The 23,148-nt window shown below is 46.0% G+C and overlaps 2 protein-coding genes across 2 annotated transcripts in view; both read right to left on the reverse strand.

Moving 5' to 3' along the window:
- LOC125745778 (WSC domain-containing protein 2-like) overlaps positions 1–23,148 on the reverse strand; it is a 46,379-nt gene that overhangs the window by 21,844 nt on the left and 1,387 nt on the right. The gene's annotated exons all lie outside the window — the stretch shown is intronic.
- On the reverse strand, positions 18,440–22,488 carry LOC125745784 (uncharacterized). Its single transcript, XM_049018983.1, has 2 exons — positions 21,769–22,488; positions 18,440–21,687 (listed from the first exon to the last, which is right to left on the reverse strand). Exon 2 carries the CDS (start codon positions 20,233–20,235, stop codon positions 19,306–19,308), a length of 930 nt encoding a protein of 309 aa, XP_048874940.1. The 5' UTR covers positions 20,236–21,687; positions 21,769–22,488; the 3' UTR covers positions 18,440–19,305.

Consider the following 23,148-nt stretch of genomic DNA (forward strand, 5'->3'; position numbering starts at 1 on the left):
GGCTATCATTGCCTGGCACGTGAAACCATAATCATCTTCATTCAGCCTTTTGTACTAGTTTGTTTCAGCAAGAGAGCATGGAAGATCACGCCGCAAGTCATCTCCTTTGATCAAGCAGCGAACAAAGGCTAGTTCTGTGTGGCTACTTATGAAGACATGAAAGGAAAGGAAAGGCGTTTCGAAAACAGATTGCAAAGCACCCGGCCACAAGATGGACTTCTTATGCAGACGGCATTGCACGCGGTGCCCGAGAAGGGCGATCCGAACACACGGGAGCACGGGAGCGTAAACGACGGCGAAAAAAAAAATGAAGTCATCGGTCTCGGTTATGTCGGACGTCAGGTGGGAATGGAGACGGTGAGGTAAGTGCCGGCCAGTCTCGCTCAGGCTTTGCGAGGACTCTGCCAGATCTCATTAATTTCCAGAAAGACGTCTCGCTGTCTGACTCCCAAGCAAAAGCACCTGATCCAGTTTCAGTAAATTCATCTTTTTAACACCCCATAAACTGTAAACGTTGTCTATTACTGCAATCCCTTTACATCCATTCAGATCTTTCCATTTAAAGCAACATTCCCATATAGCAATCACACATTATAGAACCTTATAAGTAAAACAAACTGATTCATACAGACTATAACATCCATCTGTCCATCGATCCTCTGCTTGCCCAGTATTGGGTCCTGGAGCAATCAAATCAAATTAACAATCTCAGGCTGGGAAAAGCAGCCCGAAAGACAGGCCAGGATTCTCATGCATTAATCCACTAATGATTTTGTTTTTGGTTTCATTTTTAGTTTCAAGCCGTTTATTTTTCTTTTAGAGAAAATGTCTTTATGGTCTCTCGTTCCCTGCACTCTGCCCTTGGTGCTTAAGTTGTTGGTTTTAAAACCTTCACCAAAAATGGACTAGTTCCTTTAGTGTGATTATACCAGCCACACACTTTGAGCTGATGTTCTTTATAAGTGGTGGGTCTGAAGTGGGCTTGAATGCGGTGGTTCTTTCAACCTTGAAAAAGTCCTTGAGGAACCACTGGGAATGGTTCTCTTTGCTGCAGGACATCAGACTCGCAGGTCTGGTGCAGCAGCCCCATGACATCAGGCCCACAAGCCTCATGGCATCTGACTGTGCCGCCCATCCAGGCCACATTCCCACCAAAATGGATGTGATACACAGCGGATGTACATGTGTCCATCTTTGCCCGCATGCAATAGATGGTAGAAATGAGGTTTCCCACTTGGGAATGAGTGAACAGCCGCAAATATTTTGTCATTCATTTTGAGAAATGGCTCACTAACCTTCTTTGTCCGCTCAAATTGGGTAGTGGGAGTCAGTGGATTAGCCTGATACAGACAGCGATGTACAGCTCTCTTGAATTTTTTACATAAGAAAACCTATGGACAGTTTGATATTTTCTAGCACTTTTCATTGCTTATACATTTTAGAATATCACATCCCGTGTTTCCTAGAACATTCTAGAGCATTAGGTTACATGGAAATTCTAGATCATTACAATTCAGTTACTTTCTATAATAATAGATTGTGTCTCTGTCCTATATCACATAACATGAACATTTTAGAATGTTACATTACATGTACGTTCTGGAACAATACATTGCCCGTACATTTGCAGACCTTAGGATAGTAACTAAACAATTTCAGTGTCCTGAAATCACTGTGCTCTTGCACACAGTTCCACCACTCAAAGTTCGAAACTAAACGTATACGTCGCCCTCCAGAGCAGGTATTCAGTGTTCCCAGGTGCTTGAACAGCAATGTGACTGAATGCGGTTTAACACCAAGGTCCACAGCTATAAATGGGTCCCAAACCCGCTGCTTGGTCCATTTATCTTTGGGTTACCTTACATCCTTTTCCTTCATGCTGAAAAAACAGCCAATATTGTACAGCACCCTGTTCGGACATATGCCTGTACCTGACACTCCCTCTTAAGATTTTCTTTCCCTAAAGAATTATTAATAAAAGTAAACGATGTGAGAATCCAGTCCAGGCAGGTCAGCAAACAGAACAACAGGACACCCAGAGAATCAACGGTTTCCTTCCTTGGGTGTGGGTTAGGACAATGTTTCAAAACCAGTCATCGGGGCACATTGGACGGATCCACATTTTCTTGTTTTATCCCAGTTCCCAGAACACCTGACCCGAGCAATCAGGAGCTCTAAATACCTCACCGATGTGCTGGGGAACTGGGATAAAACAAAAATGTTGATCCGTCCAGTGTGCCCTGAGGAATGGTTTGGGAAACACCAGGTTTTGGGTTTCACTTTACAGGGGTTACGGGGTCAGGCTTAGGGGGGGCCGGTGTGTGGTGATAGCAGCCACAGTGAAACACAAACACATAGACAACACGTTTCGGGGGAATTAACAAAACTAGCCAAAGTTCTGCAGGGGTACAGCAGCGCAACCATCTGACAGAGTCTCACAGATCAATACTGAATGGCAGGCAGCATATTTGGAAGGTTATTCTGCATTTGCTCCTGAAATATTTACATCTGTGTACTAGGCTACATGGACACAGATGGCGTGATCGCTCTGGGCCATTCCTTGTTATGACTCTGAAGCCGGGAGCTGCTGTGCAATATTGAGTCCCGGCTTTGAGATCAGGCACAGGCAGAGCAAGGGCAGAGTAGCGGCAGAGCAGTGGCAGGGCTGGGACAGAGCAGCCCACGTGTGCAGATCAGTGCAAAGTCCCCAGGACAGCAAAGGAGACGACTGACACAAGGGGACCGGCGGAAACACACTGACTCAGTCTAAATAGTGCAGACGTTTCCATCTCACCCATCACAACTGGCGATCTGTCCAGAGAGTTCAGTCTGTCGAGAGAGGCAGTAGAATGACTAAAATGCCCTTTTAATACTTTAAAAGACTGAGACAGAACTGTGTAGCTGCCCCGGCAGTTTGAGAAACTAAGCAGACAAGATCCCTGCAATTTGATCATTCAGCTGAAGCCTCTAGAGGTAAAATATTTGTGAAATACAAATGGGGTGGGGTAACTTCTCCTGGAGGTACGTGTGGAATACGCTCGCCGGAAAGCTGCCCTCTCCTCTCCAGGGAAAACGGGAACCCTTAAATGGTAGCGTTATTATGCTTCTGGAGTGTTCCTGCCAGCTGAGTAATGGCTGGGCCATCAGTGTGTGGGCGAACATCACATACTTACCTTTAATTCACATCCACTTCCTCTGATGTTTAATCAAAGACCACTGAGGGATGAGATCTAACTGCCACTGAGAAGCACCGTCATGCAGATGGCACTGCTATAAATATGCTGTATCTCCCTGGAAGAAGCTCAGCTGGCACCGTCGTCCCCTACGGCTCGGTCTCCTTCACCTCACTTCCTGTTAGCTGGCACTTTTACAGAGTGGCTCAGTTTCTACAGCTGGGTGCATCACTGGAGCGATTCAGGTTCCCTTATCAAGGGTCCGTTTCCACTGGCACCAAGAACCGAGCCGTACCCGAGCCGTACCGCTTAGCGCAGCGCGTTCCAAGCTCACGTCGATTTTCCTGCCAGGTTCGGAGAGGGACAGTGGCGTAAAAAACTGAAGAGACGCTTGTTTTCTGTTCACAGTGTGTATATCGCGATTTACTATGTGCTAATTTTCTCTAGCACGTCTGCGAGGAGTGCTGCGATATGCTAGCAGGAAATGCTAGCGGAATCGGCATAGGCTTGTGTAAATTTGCATTAAGAATCCATCCCGTTCAGCCGTTTCGGTACGCTTTTAAGTAAGAGGTTTGAAATTTTCAAGGTCCGAGTTATTGGGAATGCATCAATACTTACAATACCACTAATCATGAATAATATATAGAATATGACATTTTTGCTGTCAGATCGTCCATGTGCATCTGGTATCTCCATGCATTTCGACCAGTCAAATGGCGGTGAGACAACCAGCCCAGTGTAGTCATGCTTTTACCGGCAGGGTCATGTCAGCATGGTTACAGGTCGTGTACGGCTTGTGTAATTTACAATGGAAAACCACCAGTTTATGGTACGGCTCGAGTAAGGACTCAGGTGCGGCTCGAGTAAGGACTCAGGTGCGGCTCGAGTAAGGACTCAGGTGTGGCTCGAGTAACGACTCAGGTGTGGCTCGAGTAACGACTCAGGTGCGGTTCGAGTAACGACTCAGGTGCGGCTTGAATAACGACTCAGGTACGGCTCGAGTAACGACTCAGGTGCGGTTCGAGTAACGACTCAGGTGCGGCTTGAATAACGACTCAGGTACGGCTCGAGTAACGACTCAGGTGCGGCTCGAGTAACGACTCAGGTGCGGTTCGGTTCTTGGTGCCAGTGGAAAAGCACCAGAAGTGTGGAGCTTCCTGAGACCAGAGCAAGCATAAAGAATCCATCTTGCTGATTACTCCTGTTACCCTAAACCTTCATGGCATCCTCTCACCTCTGCATTGCTGTGTTTTATCCTTGCTTTGTTGTTGTTGCATAAATCCTGAACAAATAGTTGAAGAACTGACTTCTGCCGTTACACATTTAAATCTTACAGCAGGATGTGATGACTGGGGTGATGTGGCCTTCAAGTCCCAGCAGGGAACCTACATGCCACATCACAATCAAAAGATGTGGCCCAAACAATCACTTGAGCAACTGGAGCTGGGGATTGATTGTAGACTATTGGCTCTGTTCTTAATGAAGGACAGTATTTGCCAAGCTGTTGTCCTGTCCTGATAATCTGGAAGAGTTTATGCATCTCCACTTTGAGTATCTTCTCCAACAGCTCCAAAATGTTGCTGTGGATCATCAGAAGTGTAAGGGGTGGGGGGGGTGACTGACAAACTGTAGCCCAAGCACATCCACACTGTTCCACAGCAGCGTCCGCCCCATCTGCGGCCTGTAGATCTGGTCCCCCCTCCGTTTATCCTCTGGTAAAGAAGCTGTTGCAGATGGCGATGCTTAGCCCCAGAAAGCCCTCCCTCTCTCTCGGGCCCCCCCGGGATAATCTGTGAGCCTCTGCCGGTGAGGGAGGGGCACTCCTCCCTACACCTGCCACCGGAGGCCATGTTCCGTGCTGCAGGATTTGTGCCCTCGCTCCAGCCGGTTTAATTAGAGAACTGTGTGGTTTCTGGGTTCTGCAAGCTCCGCAGATGGTCCGATGCCAAGGACGATTAATTACTGTGTCGCATCCTAATTCCTTGGCAGGTTGACCTGGCTGGCGACCATCGAGCCGATTGACTCCTGGGAAGATCTGCTTGCTGTCTGATTGGTCTCCCTGCACAGTGAGTCGGGCGTTTTTGTGTATTCTGGACACGAGTGCAAGACAACTCCAGATACAGGACCTGTGCGTTTGCGGAAATGAGAAACAGGCCGAGAGCTTCTCCCATAAAATCCCATCAAAATGTCAATGCTGATGAGCTATACGAGATAAATCAGACCGTACACCGGTTTCTTCATATATATTTGCCAAAGATGTTGGTCACATTTGTTTAGGCATAATATTGTGTCAAATATTTACTTATTACTCCCCTATTGCTTATGAAAAGTTAATAAATCACTGTGATGCTAAAAAAAAAAGTTGTTATAACAATGAGAAAACTCACTGTCATTTTTTTTTAGTTTCCAGTGAAATGTCGTCAAATCCTATCAGCAGAACCCTTGTTAAGCAAGATACCATATTCCCTGGATTAAATGCTCACCTCAGAGAAATTACATCATGATACTGTGAAATGCACAAAGCATGAAGTATGTGCTGCCCGGTGGAGCAGCAAATAACATTCAGAGCAGAAAGTCAAGGCGTGTCGTATCTGACATAACTGCAGTTTCAGATGTACATGAAAGGCCTTGTGTAACGATCACTATGATTGGAGCTTCCACCCCCAAACCCCCGCCCACCGCTGCCTCCAGCCCCACTGGCAGGGCGTTACTCCTAAAACAAGCAGGAGCCAGGTATGACGAAGGACAATCATAACATATCCCTGGAGCGCTGCCCAGCTCTCTAACACAGATCAGCATGGTAGAGGCAGATCTACAGGGAGATCAGGGGTCATCTTCCTGGATCGATCTTGAAAAGGTTGAAATGAATGACAGCGCATGCGGACGATCTCCTGTACCTCTCAGGAATCTGAAGGCCAAACTCCGATGTCCCATTGTCGTCAAATAGCTGCCAGACAAGTTCAAAATCCATTGGGGATATTGAATTGTACAATCCCAGAAATGTGAGATTACAAAATTAAACCCTTCCGTAATCTGTTTAGCAGATTAACCTTCTTGCTGTTTAAAATATTTCATAAAAAATATTACAGGGCATTTCAGATTCCATTAAGGTTATTGGCCACATCTCAGTGTTTTTAGGGCATGAAGCAGGGATATAATATATAAACCAAAACAAGGCTGGGATAGAAGATCTGATGGATTCTCCTGTCTCCAGCACACAGATCTAAAACCCCGAGCTTACAAGAGATCTGCCATGGCTTCCCTTTCGAAATAAAGTCTGACTCCACCACCCCTCTTTGTTCCTCACCCACTCGATATTAGCTGTGAAAAACATCTCAAAGGCTCCCTCGTTTAAAGAGAAAACCAATTAAAGTCTCCAGCAGGCAGTTTCCCATTTGGTAGCCTGCCTAACGCCGCTTGGATAAAAACAGCCAAGAAGAAGGCAGAGGGAAAGACTCCTTTTCATTACGAGGCAAAGCAGAAAGGTTACAGGTGGCCATTTTGAAAGGATCAAATCAGTTCAAAGCAGGAGATGTGAGTCTCCAAATGACGACCACCTGCTCCCTGCCTCTCACTACATTTCTAACATATTTCTAAGTATCAACAGGACTTCACTAATGTATTAAGGTGTACAAACACTTGAAAGAGTTAATTTCACCTACTCAATATATATCCCACATCAGGATGGCCAAGTGGATAGATTAATTGGTAGCGTAGTAACTCATGCATTGCATATTTTTCAATTTTGCCTCATGGCCTGTGCTCACCGTGACCCTGTGCTGCATAAGCTGCTACGGAAATCTGATGGATGGATTTCCAATATTATGTAAGAAATATGTCAAGGATATCAAGACTAACAAATTAAACCGAACTAAAGTATATAGTGATATATGGGCTTAAGCAGGTGAAATTTGCAATTTAACTGCCCAAAGCAGAGGCAGTCAAGTTTATTACACATATGTATTAATGAGCCCTAAATGAGGAGCTTTTCATATCTCCAGCCGTTCTGCTTAAATCCTTATTAGCATCAACACTAAAACCATTATATACATACATAACATAGGTCATTGTGTATTTTCCCAGTCTTTGATTCATGGTCAAATACACAATCCCACACGGTTTATTATCAATTTGTAATGAATTTATGTTCCCCCTTTGCCACATACAAAATAAAAGGCAAAGTTTAAAAATAGGTTTTAGTTGTTCATTCAGCCTGTACTGAACTGCTGTCATTCCTCAGTGTCAGTTGTTTACATCATCAGAAGACTGCTGCCATTGGCCAAAAAGGACAATGTTCCCATTGGACAAAGAGAACAATGCTGCCATTGGCCAAAAAGGACAATGTTCCCATTGGACAAAGAGAACAAAGCTGCCATTGGCCAAAAAGGACAATGCTCCCACTAGACAAAGTGAACAACACTCCCATTGGCCAAAAAGACAATGTTCCCATTGGACAAAGAGAACAATGCTCCCATTGGCCAAAAAGGACAATGTTCCCATTGGACAAAGAGAACAATGCTCCCATTGGCCAAAAAGGACAATGTTCCCATTGGACAAAGAGAACAACGCTCCCATTGCATGATGAGTACAACTGGGGGTCTGAAAACTCACTTTACTTGGCATTGCAGCCCTGGAATCTTATCACATGTCCTCTGTGCAAACTGTTGACATTCTTAATAGAGAAATGTGTCTGAGTCTGATGCCATTTGTTGCTAAGGCTTCATACTAATTAAATTCCAATCCCCGTTCTGGTTTTAACATGTTGGTTCATATTGTAGCCCCTTGCAAGACGGCGAGTCAAAAGTCAGATTTTTTCAACTAATACGCCATTTGGATGTGAGAATATTATTTTTTACAGCAGCCAACTTTAGAAACACTTGGGAGGCAAGACTCATCTAATCACTTTTATCAGCAATTATTATTTTCATCTATTTTTTTTTTTACACTTTTTAAGTTGCACTTTTTTGCCATTTTTCAAAGCACTGTTATTTTTAATGTAACTGGCAGGGATCATCAGTTTCTCCATACATGGACAAACATGGCTCACGCCAAGACTCATCTCTGTCCGTGGCAAATTGTTTTCACTGAGAAAAAAAAAAAATTCTAGTAGGACTGGACCATATAAGTGATATATCGATTTTTCATCATGCAAAATTTAACTAATAAGAAAATGAGAAAGTTTAATAAATTGCTGATAAGGAACATTGCTTGACAGCACATATCAGCCTATCACCTCTCAGAGACGAACACAGTACCAACCAATCACATGGTAGTCTTTTAAGAAGGGATGCTTTACGCCCAACAAACACAGAGCAGGGTTTACTGAGTTAGAGGCGCGCGCCGTATGCTACTGTTTTGCTAATATCGCGGAAGAGAGAAGTGAGTCTGCAGGAGGAAGCTGAAGCATCGGTGAAGACAGCAATGGCTCAGCAGCCACAATATCTTATTAAGAAAGATATATTGTTGCTAGGGGGGCGGCACGGTGGTGCAGTGGTTAGCACTGTATGGGGTGGCATGGTGGTGCAGTGGTTAGCACTGTAAGGGGCGGCACGGTGGTGCAGTGGTTAGCACTGTAAGGGGCGGCACGGTGGTGCAGTGGTCAGCACTGTAAGGGGCGGCACGGTGGTGCAGTGGTCAGCACTGTAAGGGGCGGCACGGTGGTGCAGTGGTCAGCACTGTAAGGGGCGGCACGGTGGTGCAGTGGTTAGCACTGTAAGGGGCGGCACGGTGGTGCAGTGGTTAGCACTGTAAGGGGCGGCACGGTGGTGCAGTGGTTAGCACTGTTGCCTCACACCTCTGGGACCCAGGTTCGAGTCTCCGCCTGGGTCACATGTGTGCGGAGTTTGCATGTTCTCCCCATGTCGTCGTGGGGTTTCCTCCGGGTACTCTGGTTTCCCCCCACAGTCCAAAAACATGCTGAGGCTAATTGGAGTTGCTAAATTGCCCGTAGGTGTGCATGTGTGAGTGAATGGTGTGTGAGTGTGCCTTGCAACGGGCTGGCCCCCCATCCTGGGTTGTTCCCTGCCTCATTCCCATTGCTTCCGGGATAGGCTCCGGACCCCCCGTGACCCAGTAGGATAAGCGGTTTGGAAAATGGACGGATGGATATTGTTGATAAATGGTGCATTCCAACTGGGGGGGGGGGGTTGGAATTTTGTCCTTCCTGGTCGGAAATTTCAACTGGAATGCCCACTGAAGTCAGCATTCCAATTCGGAACCCCAACCTCAGAATTCAAGTTGGCTGCGCTCTTCATCAACACAAGTGAAAGCTGTACTCATATACTGTTTATTAGCCCTCGTGTCTTATTTATGTCTCATTAAATCGGTTGTATACACAGTACTGTGCATCCGCTATGTTGCTACGGTGTTTGTATGTGCAAAATACTGCATAATGCATTGTCATGAACTGATACTGTTAACAATGGCTAACAGTGAACCTGGCTAGAACCGGCATTGCTGAATGGCTTTCTGACTTGATCTAATGGAATGCGGTTAACTGGGGTGCGAAGTCATTCCCAACTCTGACTTTCGAGGTAAATGGAACACAGAAAAACATGGTAAAAAGACATCGGTGGTGTGGTGGTACATTTTGCAGTTTAATATCCGACACGCAACAGACTGGTGCTGTGTTGTAAACTGCTGAAAACTTGTGCCAACTGAAAATGGGAATAATAGAAACTTATTACACTACGCCAAGCATTGCCGTCCAATACAACGAACAGAATGCAAGGGTCCAGAGTCGCAAACATCAGCAATTTGGGTTTCCACTTTCAACAAATCACTTCCCATATTAGTCAAAAACTAGTCAACAACGCCACCAGCAAATGCCATGTCGAACCCGTCCCACTGAACGAACAAGGAGGGAGTCAGAGAAAAAACCCTGCAACAAACCGCACTGCCCGCATTTTGTTACGCTGTACGACAAAAGGTTTATTTTTATATGATCTATTTATTAAAATTAGATTTCATTTTGCGTAAAGGAGATTCTGAGGGAACTTTAAACAAAACCGGAGCCTTGAAGTAAAGAAATAATGACTTGTATTATATCGTCATAATAATCAACACGGGCTGAACACTGGAAGAAAAATATTTTGCCTTATCGCCCAGCCCTACTATGCAGGTTACATTTTTAAACACCATATATATGTGGTAAAAATGCATTTTGATTTAAATGTCGGTCAGAGTTTGTCATGGTGATGTCCCCTCGTAACCCAGTAATTAAGCTGCTCACCTAAAATGTGTCTTTCCCGGTTTCACGAAATTTCTTCTCATGAAACACCTTGAACTGAGAGAAATAGTTACAACCATTTCTAACCTTTTACTAGTACTGGCTCACTGTGAGGCTGACGCCGATCCTGGGAAGCTGTATAAGACATATCGGCCGACTGGATGCTTTCAGAATGAAGCACATGCAATAAGGTGTAAACCTGCATACTACAGACAGGGAGTCGGATTCAGCCCCAAACCCTAAAGGAAGGACAATGTAATGCAGCTCACCAAGCCTCGCAGTGAGTAGCATCAAGCTCTAAGCTATTCTGCAATTTAATATTACTGAAGCCCTTTGGGTTAACTACCTATGATACGCATATAATTACAGGATACCAATAGAGAGTTCCTCAATACAGGTCTTTAACCGGGACACTACCTAGTGCCCTGTGCAAAATCAATAGTTTGTTCATCCTAGCTCTCAGCTCCAGCGTTGGGCTGCCAATGAAATATAATTTCCTATTTCTGCCAAGAACTCCTCCATAAATCCCCTGGGTTTCAGAACCGGAGTGCTGGAAGAAGAAGGGATTATGTGTTAGCACTAAGATCCTGCATGGAGCAGACGTCCCCCCCCCCCCAATCTCTGACAGTGGGGCAGTTGTGGAGATACATATTGCTTGCACCCAGGAGGTTAGAATGGCCTCACAAATCGATCAAAAAATCAGGAGGACAAATGCCACTTGGGTTCAAACCCAGTCCCAAAACGACGTACGTAAGGATTACATATTAATATACTAATTAGCTAGCAGTGTCATAAGATTTCAGACGAAATCAAATACATGCCAAATTTACAGTTGCCAGTAAAACAGATTATGAAAATGGGACTATAAATGATAATGAAATATATAATGATATATTTGCATTGTTTTAGCACATTCGCTAAGCTGCTCTGCCAATATCAGTATGTGCTAATGTAGCACAAGGAGGCGTTTCCAAGGTAACGTCAGCCCAGGGGAGTAATAGGTGAAGTTCTCCGTATTAAAGAGCATCAGCAGACGGAAGCATAAACTCTGCATAAGGCGTAAGATCAAGGCCTGTGAGGCGAAACAAAACAGTTCACTACGGGCAGTATCCCTACACGCACGTGACTCATTCGTTTTTTCAGACTGGCTACCTAACAGTTATTCCACACTTTCTGTGTGATCTTGCTTCCTGGCCTCCTGGACTTTGCTCACTTGAACATACCTCATGCCTACCCCCACCCCCCACCTCCATTGTGTTCCTGGTACCACCTCTGGTTCTTCTGGAGGTGTCTCTGTGTTCTTCTGCAAGTAGTGGGACACTTGGGGGCTTACAAGCCTAGCCGAAGTGGCCTGAGAAAGCCTGAATCTCCCTTGCTGGTCACTATTGTCACGGAGCGAGTAACGTTCGGCGCCCTTTTCCGCGGACAGAGCCACACACGCCTAACGGACACCAAGGTAACTTTCCTAAGTTGCTGCCACGTACAATAATCAGTAGCACTGGGTTTGTCCATGTTTGTCCTGCACTTTCAGTCGCCTCATCTTTTCATCCAGCTGGGTGCTGAAATGGTTTCCTGTCTCTCACACGGGTCTCACAAAAGGCCACACATCTAGCATTCTACAAACCCAGGTGCGCCACAACACCTACTGGGGAGCAGCCTCTTCTCACTTTCTCTGGCACATGATGAAATTGGCTCCTTTTTTTTCTCAGCCTGTCGATTTCCTTTCAGTCGACAGACCCACGCGGTTGTATCTGAGTCGTGTAACCCAGTTTCGCCGGCTTCTGCGGGTACAGCCGGTCCTTTCCACGTTGCTCGAGACTTAACCTACTTCTTGAGTTTTCTTTCCAAGGTGGGAATAAAACAAAAGCCTACATAAGGAATGTGGGGGGGTCTTGAAAATGTTTTTTTTAAAGATGGAGGGGGGGGGGGTCCTATGCCCCGGGTCCAGCTGCAGGCAGATGATGAGCACGTCCATTGACTTCACCTGTGCTGTCTTACCTCGTTTAAGACTGAGCTCTCAGCCCCAGAAAATGTGACGAGTAAATGCATTATTGAAGACGACGTGCTCATATTGCTCACCTGGGTTCCCGCACACAGGGCAACTTGAAACGCCTCTCAGCGGTTCGTTATGGGATGCAGAACAGAGAGGTGCAGAGGGACAGGAAGCAGGGGCGAGAGACGGCGCAACGAGCAGCCCCCCAACGAGCAGCCATATGCGAGGTGAGAGACCCCACCTCTTCTGGCAGCTGCAGGGCGCTCTAGGGGGCCGCATTAAAATGCAGAGAAAATGCGAGAGATTGAGCTATTATCTGCGTTCTCCGTGAGGCATCCGCACATGGACTCGCCGTGTCCTGGTGTGGACGGAGTGCGTTGCCAGTGAGCAGTTTGGCGAGGAGAGTTTTCCATGAGTTACTCGTCTTCCTCCATGTGCTAATGCTGCATTACTTGGGGGGAAGGTATGCACATCCCAAGGTGCGAGGGAGTCAGGTGACGCGCCCTTTCATTCACCTGTGACCTTCTCCTTTCAGACGGAGCGGACCACACAAGCAGCTGCCTGGCTGACTGTCCCAGCTACAGGCCCCCTCGGTTTTGCCTGCCTCTTATCTCCCATTTCTACTACTGAAATAACTGTCCTTCGTGTTTGTTTCTCATCCTACAATTTTTTTATATCCCCCCAAAATCCAGATAAAGCCCCTTTTCCACCATCCCGCCCCAAAGTCTTATATTTTCATTCTTGCAAAAGTAAAGTGAAATGGCCTGATCTTAGTTATCCGAGAACGCAGCTGCCTTGTCAGAAGTGTGCAAAGTGCCCCCTCACTTCCAACGACAGTCTGCGGTCTGGAGCAGCGAGGCCTGAACAATGGCCGCTCACTCTTGTCACCAACACCAGCTGCTCCTGAGAGTAAAATCCAACAGGAGGAGGCTTTGCCAAGTTACGCATAACCTAAAGGATTTTAAGAGGATTTATTTTCCTAAAATATTAAGAGATAAGTCTGCATACCCCTCCATCTATCCATCCATTTTTTTTTTCATAACTGCTTATCCAGCGTGAGCCTGGATCCCAGCCCAGGAAGTGGAGGAAGCACAGTCGTGCCCTGCAGGTGATTCGGAGAAGCCAGGCCACATTAAGTTCTCGTTTTTTTGTATTTTTCGTTTTTGCTTTAAGGGGAAATCCTGGTGGAGCTGGACAGAGCATGCAAAATGCACGCATGCAGAGTCAGGGGCAGGGCTCCAACTCGGAACCCCGAAAGAGTGAGTCCGCAGTGCTGCCCACCGAGCCAACCAGCCAACGCAATACCACATGCACACCCACTATTCCAAAAAATACGGTAATGAACAAGCGTCACCGTGAGTGTAGCAGCTGCAGGTCAGTTGTTCCTACACCCTCACGCACTGTGTCAGCCTCCTGATGCTGATTAGCATTTGAAACTCCTACATACCTTCTGAGGATTTCAGTGTGGATTGAGGCAGAGTTTGATTTATACTTTTAACACATTGTAAAAAAAGATTCATTATGGAATCCAGACGGGCTGCAGTTATTTCCCGAGTCTTATTAAGCCGCCACCCTAAGAGAAGAGCAAATAATACACGAAAGTGTCTGCGACAGCATCTGGAAAGGAGACGTGGGTAAATGTTCTTTTTTGATGACGGTGAAACATGCAAGGAGGCCCATGGTGTCACTGAGAATGTCTGATCAGCTAAAGTTCAAGGACCGCCCCCCTCCCGCAAAAAAAAAAAAATCCCACCCCAAGAGCCACCATTAAACTGCCAACAATGGACATAAGTCAGGCCTGTCTCACCTCCACTTTACCAGAGGGGGGCGCTAACTCCACTGTGAGGATAGATGGGGTACTGTCCAACTAACCCAGTTGTAGAATTACTTTTAAAAAGTCAACGTGCCAACAGCCCTCCCGCCCCACCCCCACCGATGGCACCTTCAGACTTCAAAGTATTTCCACAACAGGAAGAGGGGCTACAGAGAACAAAGTCATTCTTGAGGAAACCCAGAAAGGGGTTGAGATGTTGTTGTGAGCATATACACCGAGCAGCCACAACATTAAAACCACTGACAGGTGAAGTGGACAGTATCGATCATCTCCTTTCAAGGCTGCCTGTCAAGTGTGCCAGTATGTATTAGGGATGTGAATAGTCAGTTGTTGAAGTTGATGCGTTGGAAGCAGGAAAAATGGACAAGCATAAGAATCTGAGTGAATTTGCTAAGGGCCAAATTGTGACGGCTAGACGACTGGGTCAGAGCATCTGCAAAACAGTAGGTGAGCTACTGTAGCACGGACTGCTGAAAAAGGTTATGTTGGCTATGATGGAAAGGTGTCAGAAGACACAGTGCATCACAGCTTACTGTGCAGTCATAGACTGGTTATGGTGCCCATGCCGAATCCCGTAAGTCAATTAAAGGGCCAACAATGGGCATGTGAGCATCAGGACTGGGCCATGGAGCAAAGGAAGAAGGTGGCCTGCTGTGATGAGTCACGTTTTCTGTTACATCATGCGGACGGCTGCGTGCGTGTGTGTCGTTTACCTGGGGGAGAGATGGCACCACGTTCAATCCATGGAGGCCCCACCTCGCAACTTACAGGACTTGAAGGATCTGTTAACGTCTTGGTGCCAGATTCCACGAGACATCTGCAGAGGTCTTGTGGAGTCCATGCCTCAGTGGATCAGAGCTGATTTAGTGACACGAGGGAAACCTTCATGATATTTGGCAGGCTTTAATGTTACGGCTGATTGGTGTATTACGTTTGAGGTTTCAGACGTGTACACACGCTCTCGCACACAGACATATATGTAAATAATTCTACCTGACAGCTGTTGCGACTGCCCCAAGTTGAAAGCCTGAGACAGGGATGTACTGGGAGCTCACCGAATGAATAAAATATGAAGTGCAGACATAGCTCTTGTCTCCGCTCAATCTAAAGAGGGTGCCAGCCTGGTCAGGGGATAGTGGGGGGGGGGGGGGGGGGGGCGATAGCAGTAAAAGCAGGTCACCATGGCCAAGAGCCACCAGTGCCACCACTGGACCCACCCAGTGCAGCTGAGGCGGCCAGCATTTCGGGGGTGGGACAACCCCAGACGCTTTTAATTCAGAGCTACAGCTGGCTCAGTTCTCCTCCCGTCAGACACCAGGGTACCTTCTGAAGAAGCAGCATGCATGCAAATCGGCCAGTGACAGACAGTCTGCCGTAAAGGGGAAGTCACTCACTAAAGTATCGTATTGCAGAGCTCAGGTCCAGGAAGTACAAACTCCAGACCAAGGTTGAATATACACACAGTCACAGACGATTCAACTGGTCGGTTGAAACAAAACCTTGGTCTGGATTCGTACTTTCGGGACCTGAGCTGTTCGCGATGGATTACTTTTGTGAGTAACTTCCCCAACACTGCAGACAGTACAGATAAACTGCCATGTCCCGAGACAGGCATCGTACTCGGACTGATTGCACATCCTTCACAAAGGGAAAGATCTTAGGCCAGTTTCGTAATTCTGTGGCTCTGCTCTTAGTTTTACACGAAAGCCTCCCTTACAGGCACAACCTCCTCTGCCGATCCGTGAGAGTGCAGGACCGGGCGGACAGCTGTAATGGAATATTCTCTGTGCAGGGTTGTATATAAAGTATGTACTTAGGCTGCAACAAAAAAATGTGAGGGTATGTTTGTGTGTGTGCATATATAACAAGATTCTTTTCCATTTTGAACAGGAATTAGCAATAGATGGTGCTTCTGTTTGGATTTTATTATCTGGGAGTTTCCACCTGCAGCCACTCTCTGATTTCAGTTTGCATAGCATACATATGGCATGGCTATATAAAAGTATGCATTGATGAATGCATTGCACAATAATTAGATCCTATGTCCCATTAAATAAGCCCGCATTGTTAAAACACCCGGTTGCCATTCATCGTGTACTATTGTTCAGCCTGCTCAGTCTAAAGCTGAACCACTTGGTGAATGTATAGTACTGCGTGGAAATATCTTAGGCACTCCAAGAAAATGTTTAAAGCTATTTATCTGGGTTCTAAGTGTATATTTTCTTAGAAAAAAAAACACAGTTTAGTATTGGAACAAATGCAAATTAACAGTAACACAAACTAGCTGAAAGAACAACTTCTCCAAAATATTTATTGATATTTTGTCGGATGTCTAGAGGAACATCGCTTCCCTAACCTCTCCTCAGTGGCACGACCAGCTCATTTAATTAATGATTTAATTTGTTAAATAACTCAGCAAGGTATCGATTAGCCAGGTATGGTATGCAACTGACTAAGTCGCTAAATACATGGGTATATTGGATGGTTACTGTAAATACACAGGCTACTCACATTACACAATGTGGCCGGAATGACATTTGGCTTGACGTAAGAACCCGATAAAGTCCTACGCATCAGCACTTCTTTTGGACCACTTTGGAAGCTCGGTCCTTCAACATTAACGAGACATGACTGCATAGTGCTATTTTAAGACAGCTGAAGTCTAGCATGCGGATGCATTGCCACTAGTGGCAGTCTCATAGAACGGATTAGAGTCGGCTGGCCTCTAATTTCATTTTGACATTGAAAAATTCAAAGAAATTTAAAGAAGCATTATGAGAAACATTCAAAGGCAAAGGGTGTGGAACTGGAGCAGCACATTAAAGCAACGTGCTGCAGAATCTTAAATAGGTTCCAAAATGCTTTGATAACATGTTGCTTTTTTTACACAGAAGGTCTTTGAATTTGTAGGAGGACCCATGAGCCGTATCTCCAACACATACTGCAGAAAGTGTTTTTTCTTCTTCAGTACCCTAAAGACAGTGTCAGAAGCCCTTTCAAGATAAACAGAATTGCTCCTCAGAGTCATAATGCCCCTGAAAGTAATCCTGATTACAGGGGTGAAGCGAGAATCCAATCCCACACCTTCTGCTAGCTTCAGCACGGCAAATGGCCAAGACGAGGTCCTGTGTCTTACAGCTCGAGCCGCCTGTGTGGCAAAACACCAGGCTCTGCTTTTCACAGCAAGCCTCTAAAGTTTCGTACAGGAGATGCTGTCCGGAAGCCACCTTCGGGGAACAAAGAGAGGGCACGCGTCCTTCTGCACGGCAGGCTGAAGACATGTTGCAGGCTAGTTAAAGCAAAATGCTTAATCCTCACTAAGGCAATCAACACCATTTCTTATCCATAGCCAATGGTTCTCCCACAAACTGCACCTACATAGCGTAACGCTCCTGTTTCACAATGGTTATATAAGCAAGACGAGTTCACACAGCCTATTAGCATCATGGTGCTCATGGTGCATTTCCACCCAACTACACCCTGGGGCCTCCACAGGGGTACCAACACTGTGGACGGGAACCACCTTCATACTTGTAGCCACCGTTGGCTGCTACCAGCCACAAGGATGCTGCTGTCTAGCTTTGCGGCACGTTGCACGGCAGCTAATAACATCACCCATCACTGAAGGAAATGCTGGAAAGTTCCCAAAGGATCCCAGCTCTTATACCCCCAAGAAAGACGCTTAACCGGGTTTGCCCAAATAAAATATCCCCGCTATATAAATGGGCAGAATTATCAGTTGCATTTTTAAGGTTAAGGTTTCCCTTCTGCAATATTACTCAATGTACCAAGCAAGTTCTTGGGTAGCTGTTAAAAATAACTGTTGATAGTTACAGGCTACCAGGATGGTTTGAGCCTTGACTCATCCACATGAGGTCAGTCAAGGCTATTGCAAATACTAAACCCCAGAATCAATCCAGGGTGGAAGATGAATGTACTCTACGTTTCTTGGTCTCCTGGAGGTGAAATGGCTTAATCAATCTAGTTACTCATATTCTTCGGTAAATGTGCTACACCTCAACCACAACTCCTGGTCTTCAAAAATGGAGACACGAAAGGAGCATGCCAGTATTATACTGTTTTTAATCACACTTCGATTCGATTCTGTTTACGGTCTACGCTTCGTAGTTTTCTTTGAGTCCGCTGCAAGAGAGATTGTGTCCAACTACTATACTCATATTCAGGTAATCTACCAATTAATTTGACGATGAATTAGTAATCCTTTATAAACAATATATACATATATAAAATATAAGATTTATACATTATATATTGCAATTGGCTCAAGGCAAGAACTAACCCTGGATGGGGCACCAGCAAATTGCAGGATGCACACTCTCACATACACACAGACATCCCACTTTAGGGATATTGATTTCAGGGAGGCAGATGAGAGTCATCCAGGAGGGGGGGAGGGGGTGCTGGCCAGTGCTTGGCTGGTACTACAACAATACCGTATATATATGGGTGTGGGTGGACGTAAGCAAAATTTGGGGCACAGTTGTAGTTGCAGTAAGATTTCTTGCCCGCTAATTTTAGCGCTGCTGAATAGTGGAACGACAGATTTCCGAGACATTTCGCATCATTTGCAAGTGTCAGAGAGCTGCTGTCAATTTGCGGGAGACTCCCAGAACTCCTGGGAAAGGTGGGGTGTCTGTACGCAGTAAATTCAGGCACTCCAGTTCAGTTAAGTTGCATGTTTTGGACTGTGGGACGAAACAGGAGGATCCAGCATAAATATGCACACACACACACACGCACACACACACACAAAAGATGAACATGCAAACTCCACACACACTGCAGAGTGTGGTGACAGCACTATCCATTGTGGCACCAAAAACGTAAGGGACTCTGTAAGGGCATAGAGCTTATAATTATCTATGGCTAACCTGGAAGAAACAAGCATCTCTGGCATTCTGTTTGCTGGGGAGGGCCTTCCTATGATATCAAATATGGAAATGTACCATCTTACGCAAATGTCACAGGCGTTAAATTCTTGGAAGTAGGCAAACCGCACACACTAGCTAATTTACACAGCTTCTGATGGGTAGCAGACAAGTATAACAATATCAGATCAGTGGAACTGAACAAAATGGCAGATGTTATACAGAAGCCGTTTTTTTGCATTTTCAGTATCAAGCTGACCAACCAGCAGGCCACTGACTAACACCCTTACAGGTAACAGGCCACTGACCAACACCCTTACAAGTAACATGCCACTGACTAACACCCTTAAAATTAACAGGCCACTGACAAACACCCTTACAAGTAACAGGCCACTGACCAACACCCTTACAAGTAACATGCCACTGACCAACACCCTTACAATTAACAGGCCACTGACCAACACCCTTACAAGTAACAGGCCACTGACCAACACCCTTACAAGTAACATGCCACTGACCAACACCCTTACAATTAACAGGCCACTGACCAACACCCTTACAAGTAATAGGCCACTGACCAACACCCTTACAAGTAACAGGCCACTGACCAACTCCCTTACAAGTAACATGCCACTGACCAACACCCTTACAAGTAACAGGCCACTGACCAACACCCTTACAAGTAACAGGCCGCTAACCAACACTCTGCCAACCAACAGGCCACTGACCAACACTGCCCCAATCAACAGGCCACTAACCAACACTCTGCCAACCAAAAGGCCACTGACCAACACCCTTACAAGTAACAGGCTGCTAACCAACACTCTGCCAACCAACAGGCCACTGACCAACACTGCCCCAATCAACAGGCCACTAACCAACACTCTGCCAACCAACAGGCCACTGACCAACACCCTGCCAGCTAACAGGCCACTGTTTAACATTTTTTCAGCTAACAGCGCACTGAACAATGCTTCGCCAATCAACACAACACTGACCAAAATGCTGCTAATTAGCCACTGACCAATACCTTGCCAACCAGCAGGCCGTTGACCAGCACTCTGCCAGCCAACAGGTCCCTGACTAACACCTTGCCAACCAGTAGCTCCCACACACATAGCCTACTACCAAAGAGCCTGTACAGGAAAATGTTCTTCCATTGTGCTTGAGCCTCTCTAAGTCAACCAAACAGGTATGTGAGCCACCAACTCGATGAATAGAACTGATTAAACACATGCTCCCCGTTTACGTGGATGTTCATCTTCACCTCACAGTGAAGGCCTTCAGTGGGCTTGTTGTCATGACGGTCCTGCTCCTTATGTGAATAAAATTGTCAAAATGACCTGCAGGATCCTTCATGGCTGCTCCACAGAAAGCAAAATTCACTCAGCCTGTTGGAGCAGATTTCCCTGTCGTCCATTACTCCCCATCATACCTCAGAAGTGTTCAGACTCAGAGTCTATGAAAAGGGCACCCCCCACATAACACTCTTAGCGTAATGACTTGCAGAAAATCGCCAAAGTAATTCCAAGGGCCATGTACTGTACTGACAGCTCAGAGGGAGGGGAACGCTGGATCCTGAAACATTGGATTCATTCCCAAGTTACAAAATGGGGCCAAATGTTAGGTTAAATTCATGCAGCCGACCTGTGTGCTTGTAATGTACAATTCGGACAGTAAGAACCATGACAAGAATGTGCCATTCCTGGTATGGGGTCACTGCAAGGTCGGTTCCAATCTAGAAATAGATCCAGGTCTTCTGACGGGGCCAATTCAACAGGCAAATTAAAAGGTCAACGGTCTGGGATTCCAGAATTCCCCGTAAACCCTGTATGTCCCTTGGGACAACATGCGGAGGAAACCACATCTGGTCCTTGGGTATCAGCTTAATATTGACAAATGTCTTAATGGGGGAGGGGGGGTTACCTATCAGGGCGTGCATCCTAAGCAAGCAGGAAACTGAATCGGACTTGGGAGACCCATCACCAAAGATGTGAGACCAGTCACCCAGGAAACACCTGGGGGGTGACATCTGCAGGGCACTGAATTAGTTAAAAATGTTTTGTGGTTCCTCTTGCCCCACGGTCCTGAGTCTGCTCAGAGGTCTGCCTGTATCTGTGCTGGGTCAAACAGAAACATTTTATGCCCACATGATTGATAATGTAGACTGAGGTTTTGAAATACATAGTCACCTAGGAGTGCCTCCCTCCCAATTTTTGAAAGGAAAATCAGCCCCTGCATTATGGGGGGGGGGAATATCACACACGACAGTCATCGGCGGTGTAATAGTGCGATTCATCAAAGCCAGTGACAGTTAGTGCGAGCCGCCTGTCCTCAGCTCTCCCCTCCGTGATTCAATGAAGAAAACATTAACCTGCAACTGACCGCATTATCCCCTTTGCATGCCGCCACTGGGCGATCACATGACCCAGCCTTAGCCAGCTCAGGATACTGGTGGCATGTGCAATGGCTGCTAGACAGCGTGCTATGCTGTGTTACAGTTTGTTTTCACTTCGTTTTTTCAAAGGGTGTATGGGAATCGGGGAATTTGAGGAATGTGCAAAATCAACCTGTGCGCGTGCGCTCAGAGTCCCAACCTGTGCGCGTGCGCTCAGAGTCCCAACCTGTGCGCGTGCGCTCAGAGTCCCAACCTGTGCGCGTGCGCTCAGAGTCCCAACCTGTTCCCGTCTCCTGGAATTCTGGGTAACTGTGGATTAGACTGAGCCTGCAGGCCAGTGTCAGCAATCTGGGCTGATCGTGCAGCTTCTTGCCAGACTGACATTCTGAAAACATGCCGCGACTGTGTCGCACGGGGTGACATTCTGCAAAGCACGGGTGCCCCTCCCCCCACTGGGAGGCATTATATCTTTAAGATACACATGCTACCCTCTCCAGATCCGAGTGCCATGTCGGGTGACACCCCCGGCTGTAAAGAACTACCACTCGCTGTCCTTGCCGTTGTGAGGGCACCTCTTCCTGAATTCAAAGCTGGGTTACTTGGGGGTTTCATCTCCCAGAACACCTTTCCTTGGCCTGCCTGCCGGAGACTAATTTACAAGATTGCTTCCATTAAAGGGGCACTGAGCAGGCATGGAAATCACAACAGCACTGCGCTGGGTCAGGGGGTAGGGGAGGGGTTTGTTTTCAGTTACACATTATTCTGCAGATGAGAACAAAGGGAAGCTTGTTATGGGGAATTCTGGGGAGGATCTGGCTCAGAAAAAGGTCAGATGTTGCAAAGCCCAAGTCAGACAATCTACCTACGTCTTATTTTGGAATGAACTGCCCATCGGAAACACGCTGGACGCCCAGGGTTTGCATAAGACACAAATCATTCACAGTATGGAAATTCGGAAAACCAAATGGTCAAAGTATGGAAAACCAAACGGAGAAAAACACAAGATGAGTTCAAAGTTCAGACTTTAACCTCAAGCACTGAAGGAAACCATATCGACGGCATGTTTTAAAAAAAATACAAATTATGTTAGATTATGGTGTTGTGGAGAGGTGCCATTTCAGATAAAAGCCCATTGACATTAGGAAGAAGTGCTGATTAGATTGATATTCTGACATTTTGAGATTCTTCTAGAAACGTAGCAATGCAACCTGCAGCACTGGAATCACAGAACAGAATGCATTAACATATGATTCCAGAAAACACGAGACCCAGGAATAAGATCCAAGACAAAATTATCTACAGATATTTTACGTTATTATAATGTTATTATATTTCCCTGATTATAGCTTTAAAATGTAATAAATTTACCATAATTAAAAGCATGCTCATTAAAATCTTCTAACTTGTCTCGGTAATTGTGCGCACGTTTTTAACAACCAGATATACATATATGCCTGTTTCTATTAGGCGTGTGTTAATTACGAATAACTGATTTAAATACTGCAGGTTTAATGCAGCATCTTAGGGTGAAAACGAATAGTTCATGCCTCAAATGAAACAAAGTTATGCAACCAAAGTGGCAACAAATGTGTAATTCGGACATTGTTATATATTTCCAGTTTGTTAAAGCTAA

The sequence above is a fragment of the Brienomyrus brachyistius genome, chromosome 7, assembly GCF_023856365.1.
Source record: "Brienomyrus brachyistius isolate T26 chromosome 7, BBRACH_0.4, whole genome shotgun sequence".
Taxonomy (NCBI): Eukaryota; Metazoa; Chordata; class Actinopteri; order Osteoglossiformes; family Mormyridae; genus Brienomyrus; species Brienomyrus brachyistius.